Source organism: Telmatherina bonti (genome assembly GCF_933228915.1).
Source record: "Telmatherina bonti genome assembly, chromosome: 17".
In the NCBI taxonomy this organism is placed as follows: Eukaryota; Metazoa; Chordata; class Actinopteri; order Atheriniformes; family Telmatherinidae; genus Telmatherina; species Telmatherina bonti.
The window spans coordinates 20972800-20981077 of record NC_136615.1 but is presented as its reverse complement, the minus strand read 5'-3'; the positions used below and the strand labels follow the sequence as shown (position 1 = coordinate 20981077).

General features: G+C 41.6%; 1 protein-coding gene across 1 annotated transcript; it reads right to left on the bottom strand.

Annotated features, from left to right (window-relative positions):
• Positions 1 to 7293: 7293 nt before the first annotated feature.
• On the bottom strand, positions 7294 to 8070 carry rnf208 (ring finger protein 208; the record flags this gene model as incomplete). Its single annotated transcript, XM_079256245.1, has 1 exon — positions 7294 to 8070. The coding sequence occupies one exon, from the start codon at positions 8068 to 8070 to the stop codon at positions 7294 to 7296; it is 777 nt and encodes a 258-aa protein (XP_079112371.1).
• Between the last annotated feature and the right edge of the window lie 208 nt (positions 8071 to 8278).

Sequence of the window (8278 nt, the reverse complement as noted above, 5' to 3'; positions counted from 1 at the left end):
TAAGCCCACATGATAGAGCTTGAGACTGTCAAACAAATCTACTAACTCTCAATAAACAGTACCAGATGCTTTAAAAAAAAAACAAAAAAAACAAAAAAACAGCTAATTTATGACAAAGGACAAGTTCTAAAATTAATCTTGCATCCAAGTCATAAAATTACATTTTATAATATGGATTTGCATATTTCCGTTGAGCTTATTTTACAGAATTTCCAACTTTTTCTGCATTATTTTGTTTTCTCTTTTTTATATATATCCATAAATTTGAGATAGACTCATTATTCATAGGAATTTTTGGGACCTGAGGTGGAACCTCACTGATTCATTCAGTATTGTTTATTTTGCAGTTGAAGTATTCATTAGCCCTTTTTTTTCAGTTTTTAAGAAGGTTTATACTATAACCATTTTCTTGCTCACTGATATGAGCAGGACCTTTGTGTGGAGGAGAGGAAACAACTGAGTCCCGGGCTCCATTACTTGGAGCAGGTATGTCAGACGCTGGAGGAGATAGCGAGACAGCAGATGCACATCCGAGCTTTGCAGATGGAGACAAATTCCCTCCAAGAACATCAGGACATGCAGGTGAGCCTTTCGATAACACTTGTGTGTAAACTTCAGAAGAGATTTGATCATTTGACGAGGTGCCTAGGGTTTATGAATGTGGCATGTGCGTCACTCCAGGTCACGTCAGACCAGTTTACTGATGATGAGCTTCCTTTTTACAGTAGCAACACCTAATGATTTTTCTTTCAGACTTCTGAGGCTTGTCGGACTGCATCCCCAGCTGCTGAGAAGGAAGAAACTACCTGTCAAAGGCTTCAAAATGCAGAGAATGCAGAAAGCATTTCTATTGAACCCCAGCAGCGGAAGTACGGACATTTTCGACAGAGATCTATCTCAGACACAACTATTGCAGCAATCCATTTAAGTGAGTCATCCACTGAGTCACTGCTTTTTGTCCTGAATAACTTTTGCGGCATTTTTCTTCTTCTTGGCTTTGCTGTTCCTGTATGCCTGTGACCCTGAATTAGACTAAGTGGTGAAGAAAATGGATGGATGTACCTGTATGAAGATGTCCTGTTTGACTATGTGTGTGCTTGGTCCAGGACAGAAAAATGTGACCTGCAGAGGGCAGCACTTGAGCACACATGACCTACTAGAGACGATAGAGGAAGACTGCAAAAAGCAGGTGAGCTACATTTATAATAATAATTTAACATGTGTGCAGTTAACATGAAACAAATAATATAATCATAGCAAAATAATTTGACATACCCAGTATTAGTCCATGGTTTTTCATAAATGTACAGTGTACATACACAGTGGATATATATTTTCTTTATTTCTTTCATATTTTATATTTGTTTTTTTCAGAACTTGACAAAAGGTGATCTGAAAAAACAAAGGAAGTCCTGGAAGTTAAAATTGGGGTCTTTGAGAAGGGAGGCGTCTACAGCGTCAGACACAAATGGGTGAGATTTAGTGTACATCACCTCTAAAGGAGCAATCTTATTAATCTCATATGATGCTGTGAGGAAGTGTGCTTCTCCATCATGGCAGCCAGCCACACTGGCAGCAGTGGCTCAGAGCTGAGGCACAGTAAATGTCAGGGCTTTGGTTAAGAGTTCATTTTCAGACTGTACATCTGCACTCTTGAACACTTGGTCCTTATTTTTTCATGAAATCTAGCTCACACAGTGCCTCCAGTTTTGTGCCACAACTCCTTTGCCTGATGAATTTTTTATCTCTAAAGCCAACAGATGCAGTCATCCGAGAGACAGCCAGCCCGCCGACGGTTAAGCCAGCTGTTCAGAGGAAGGAGGAAAACTCAGCCTGTATAAATGCTCTGCAGTGTCTTTATGTCTGGACATTTTCGTTTGTGAAGAAGAGAAGCGAATTGCTTTCAAAATGTCTACCTGCAGTCTCATGATGCAGCACCTTCTGTCTACCCATCTTAATATCTGCTTATTCCAGTTTATGGTGATGAGGGACCTGGAGCCTGTCCCAGTTGCCTTCAGGCTAGATGTGGAGTATATCCCGAACAGGATCTTCAGACCATCACTGGGCCAAAACAAGACAAACATCCAAACCCCATAACTTGGACCTATTTCAGTTTTTTCTTTTTTTTTTAATACAAAACTGTAGCTGATTCTTGAAAAAGTTCATCTGAGTGAAATTAGAGGCAGTTAAAAGCTCCATTAGATCTTTATTTGCAGGTATTTTATTACAAATCTGCAGATCTGTAAATATTACTAAGTATATTGTAAATATAAGTTATCATAGTGTTTACATCAATTGTTTTGATGGAATTTTGCAATAAAAACAAGAGCACGACTTCTATATTCTGTGTGTTTTTCCTGATGCATTTCTCCTCAATATGAATATTTAAATTTTATACAGCACCCTTATCAGGCATAAGGATTTGTGTTCTTTCATTTTAGTTTAGTTTCATTTGTATGAAATTTAGATTGTTCTCTTGATGCTTTGTCGTGCTGCATATCAGGGCTACATACAACAGACATATTATGTAGAGAAGCCAGAACAATTAATTATTTGGCTTTTTTTTTTTTGTTTTCTGTAAAAAACAAAAGAAAAGTGCAACTGTCTATACATTTTTTATTAGGCCCGAGCACCTTGGCGGTGCGAAGGCCTATTGTATTTGCAGTGTTTATTATTTTTATTCGGACACTTCGCGTGCTTTTTTGGAGGCCTGAACGTGCTCGAAAACTCACCAAATTTTGCGTACCCCCCCAAGGGAATACGAAAAATTTGATACTTTGAGGTGCTCCAGAATGTTTGGGCGAAACTGAACGAGAGCGCCACCTATTTTAGGTGCCCCGCCACTGCATGTCGTTAATCTTTATGAAAATTCATACACATGATCTACATGACAGGACAAACAAAAAATCCTATTAATGTCATGGTGAAATGTCGACAGGAAGGCGGCCATTTTAGGTCAAAGTCAATATTTTGGTGTTTTAGCACCTCGCATTTTAACGAACTCGTCCTAGGGCTTTTATCCCACTGAGCCACAAATTGCTCAGGATGTTCAGGAGGCATGTGTGATTCAATGTTGTGTTATTTCTTCTAATAGGAGACTTAGTTTACGAGGGGCGGGGCCTCAAAGTTTGATGTCTCGCCATGAAAAATTAAACGGATATAACTCCCACATAAAGCAAGATTTCTGCACCACATTTGCTAGATATGATGGCAGTCCCCTCCTACATAGTTCTATATGTCAATATTTTGATTATGAAATAGCCACGCCCCCTGGAGGTCAAAAGTGTTGTTTTTTGCTCACACACCCATAACTCTGGCTTGGTGGACACCACATGGCCCAAATTCACTCAGGCATCACAAAACATGTTGGTGAAGAGATCTGATAAAGGACGTTGCTCTACGCTGCACGGCATGCCCGTGACGCCATGGCGAAGTTCCATGCGGCGGCGTGACATCATAAATCACTATAAAATTCTCAATTTTGATCTGATCACCCTAAAACTTATAGGGATTAATAAGGGATCAGCCCTGAACAGATTAATGTGACCATTGCTGGTGTAGACCTAAGCCCCGTCCACTTACAACAGGAAGTGGTTTTTTCCACGTTTGAGGGTCATGCTTCTAAGCAAATGGTCCCAAACACTTGAGCCTCCTCCAAAACATGTCAAACCCATTCATGATGCCACAATAAAAACCTCAAGTCGCTACGCTAAACGGGACATGGCGAATGGCGGTCCAACGCCATGAAACAGGAAGTACCTGTGACCAAGCCATGGAACCTTGGACCGCCATCAAACTTGCCATGACTGATGACAGTAAGGCCCTGAACTAAGCCCCATTGAAACATTATGGAATAAATGGAGCATGTCTCCATAGCGCCCCCTACAATATTTCAATCAATCAGCCCCGCCCACTACATTGATCGACATGGATAAAATTCAGCACAGTTGGAGAACCTGCCAGTACCTTCAAAAAAGTCTCTTGGACATATGGGCTAAATTCAACAGGAAGTCGGCCATTTTGAAAAAGGTGCCATTTTTGGGGTCATTTCTTTGCCATGCATTTTAAACAACTCCTCCTAGGAGTTGCACAGGATGCTCAGGAGGCATATGTGATGTAAAGTTGTGTTATTTCTTCTAATAGAAGATTTAGTTTAGGAGGGGCGGGCCCTCAAAGTTTTATGTCTCATTAACAATGACTTATTGCTAAAACTCCCACATAAAACAACATATCAGCACAGGAATCGACACATTTGATGCCAGTCCCATGATGAACAAAATCTGCAATGCAATAATGGGACTATGAATTAGCCCCACCCCTTGGCAACAAGAAGTGTCTGATATCATGAACCAGGAAGTACCTGTAACAAAGCCATGAAACCTTTGATCTTCACCATACTTGCCATGAGTCATGAAAGTTATGCCCTTAATAGAGTAAAATTAAAATATAGTGGAGAAGATAGTAAATGGCTCCATAGCGCCCCCTACAATATTTTAATTAATCAGCCCCGCCCACTACATTGACTGACATGGATAAAATTCAGCACACTTGTAGATGCTTCCAGTACCTTCAAAAAAGTCTCTTGGACATATGGGCTAAATCAAAGAGGAAGTCGGCCATTTTGAAAAAGGTGCCATTTTTGGGGTCATTTCTGTCATTTTCTTTGCCATGCATTTTGAGGAACTTCTCCAAAGAATTTTGTCTAACTTTAACCCAAATGAGTCAGGATGCTCAAGAGGCATGTGTGATTAAAAGTTGTGCTATTTCTTTTAATAGGGGATATCGTTTAGGAGAGGCGGGGCAGCAAAGCAGATGTGATGCAATGAAAAGGAAAACTGACATAACTCCCACAAAAAACAACCAACCTGCACCAAATTTGCTACAGATGATGCCAGTCATATCCTTCACATTTCTGTATGTCAATAATTAGAATATAAATTAGCCCCGCCCCTTGGTGACAGGAAGTGACCCTTCATAAGGCCTAAATGGCCTGAAGTGCAGTCTGGCTGAACTTTAGGTTGAGAGAGGCATGGGAAGGATGTTGCCAGGGGAGGCGGTGGCATTATGCCGAGCGGCGCCATGGTGCGAGGGCCTATATCACCGCTTGCGGTTTTAATTACTCTTGAATTTGAATGAACCTGAGCAGTTTATAGTGTTCGTAGTTCTTTAAAATCATTCAAAACATTAAAATGTAACGTTTTCTGATGAATGCCATTAAGTAGCATTGGAAAATTTAGCTTCACCACCGTCAGCACTGAAAACCTATCTGAAGCATAGACTGTTGTTGAAAGATGGACATAAATCTGATTGTGACACATAAAAACCAAGGCAGAAGTATCTTACATTTCAATACAACTGAAGATTGCTCTGTAAACGTTCATGTAATGCAAATTAAACCATTTCTGCTTCTAATCCTTGCAATGATAGCTGAAATTAGTCTTCAAGTAGATGTAAACAGTCCAGCCAGGTATGAACTATTTTTAAAGAAGATAGAAATTTAGACAAGATTTCTATCTTGTTGTCTAAAATTTCTCACATCAGCGTCCAACAATGGCTGCACTGTTTATCCAACATCCACCTCCAAGATACCGTAAATGAAGCATTTTTTGCTTGTTTGGAACAAAGTAGCCGTAATGTTTGTTAATGTTATGTTTCTTAATGCCCGCTAGATCAAGTGATTCTTCACAGGTTCTGTAGTTGGCGTAACAAAGGTAATTTAATTTAGCAGGTTAGCAGTGTTATCTGTGGTCCAGACACCTATAGAATAAATATTTAGGAGCCTGATGAATGGTAATAATGGTGTAGAACAACTGTATGCATTAGCTTGATGGTTAGCATTGTAAGCTTGATTGATATTGAGGTAAAGCAATAATAAGATCCCAGTTGGGTTGCTATAATGCAAAATGGTATGCAATTAATAAAAAATTCATGCTCTTGTTCAGAAACAATTCTGTATATTGACCCAGGTATATTGGTATAGATTCTCAGACCTCCAAGACGTGAGCTTGAATAAAGGCCCTGGATTTTTCTTGTCTCATTTCCTCTCAGCTGTAAAACTTTTTCAGTTCTGATGAGTCATGGAACGCCTAGGGGTGTAAAAGAAACATTCATATGAGGGTTGTTGAGGTCACACGTGTCACCTGACCATTGTCTGGGTTGTTCAGTTATTTGTCACCCATGGGTGTTGACCAAGGCTGGTTGTTGTGGCAAGGTCTAAAGTAACAGGGATGTCATTTTCATTAGTAGCTGTTCTGTCTTCTGCCTCAGATTCAACAGTATTTACATACTATTTTTAAGACTGCGTTCCAGCCATGAAACTATCGGTTTAATCAATTCCTGCTGAAATTTCACTTTATGATTCATTTACATGTACAAGTTCAGAGTGCCACACTCATACATAACTCTAAAAAAATTGATACTTGACTGTTTTTGTTATCCTAGAAACATTGAAAAGCACCAGAATGACATAGGTGTGATGCAAGCTAATGAGTAACATGGATCAAATTCGGCTTAGGTCCCCATAAAGGTTGGTCTGGCCCATCTGATATATGTTTTAGTTCTTAATGTCCAAATGTATTGTGTTTCTATGTCCTTGTCTTATAAGTTCAGATGTCCTTTAAGAATCAGACAATTCACTGGATGACAACTTTCCTCTTGCACAAGTGTAATTCTGTCACTACTTGTGGGGAGTGTAGGGGGGGGTTGCACTGTAATGATCTACAAGTGTCAAAAATCAAGCATTCTTTTATTTGTTGTTTAACAGTAAGTATTTCTCTTAGTTTGATGACTACTAAAAAAAAATGGGAAATGTCAATTATGTCAATTAAATGTCATTAAAAATGTCATTAAAATCTGACACAGCTTGTCATTTTCACACATTTTAACTGGATCTGGTTTGTATAAGAGAACAAAATCAGCCACAAAAATGTATTTGTTTAATTCATTTAGTCTTTATTCACCTAGGTTGGGGGTAGGGGGGGGAGCAGACCTCCCCTGGCATTCCCATGTAAAGAGATGTCATGACAAACACTTCCAACCAAACAAGAGAGGGTGAATAGCTTTTCAGTCCATACATAAAATACATTATTTACTATATACTGAACCACCAGCATCCATTAGTCCCACACAGCATCCATCTGTGCTATTAAATATAGAGAGATAACATCTATAGAAGGATTTATTTACTGAACGTGTGAGAGGAGGGAGTTGGCAGAGAGGGTTTAGCTTATAGACAAGAAGAGTGGTGGTGGTGGGGAGTAGCGTCGAGTCATGCCTGCAGTGGCCCCCCCTTGTCTACATGATGCCACAGGAGGACAAGGGGTTGGCGATCTGGCAGGTGCAGGCTGACTGGCAGTATTGACGCACAGTCTGGTAGCAGCTGCGATCGGCGTCCCCGCCCCACTGCACAGGCCCGTTGGGGTCAGAGGGCAAGCGGCTCAGAATGCTGGTGTTGATGGCCAGAGCAGCCAGGCCATAGTCAGTGAACAGCACCGTCTCGCGCCGGCACGTGGGGCAAGAGATGAACTTGTATTTGGGACAGGATTCGTAGAGGATCTGCAGGCACTCCTCACACACCGAGTGCAGGCAGGAGAGGATGCGCGGACGCTTTCCAGCAAAGTTATAAGTGTGACCACAGGTGGGGCAGTCCAAGGGCTCGCAGGGCATGACAGGCCCCGAGGAGGAGGACGAAGACGTGGAGGAGGAGGTGGAGGAGGAGCGCAGCACGTATTGGTTGACTATAACGTCTTCCATCTTGTAATGGAACTGGTGGTAGCAGATTTCATTGGCACTGGTTTTGCGCTGCGCTAGGAAGTTCTGCTCCCTGCGTGTCATGGGGGCCGGAGGAGACACCATAGGCCTGGGAGACCCCGCTATGTCCAGTGTCAGGTCACTGCAGGCCTGATTAACAATAATTTCACCTTCACCGCCACCATCCCATGCCACTCTGGGTGGCGGGGCATAGCGGGGCTGGGTGACGGGAACAGGGCACTCTCTGGGAAACTTCTCCGACTGGATAATCTTGACGGTATCCATGGGGATGGTGATGGGCTGACGCCTTAGGCAGGACATTCGCACTCTTTTGGAAGTGTTAGAGGGTTGTAGCTTTAATCAGCGCTGTACACCCCTGCCTGGTTCTGTACGAGAAGATTAGACTCCGTCTTTGAAATCAGCCATTAGAGGGGACGTGAGGACGGATGGTTGCCTCCATGTTTTCCTTTAGAGATCCCCCCGGTGGGAAACCCAGTCAGCCTGAGTCTTTATGAGGGGGAAACTGATA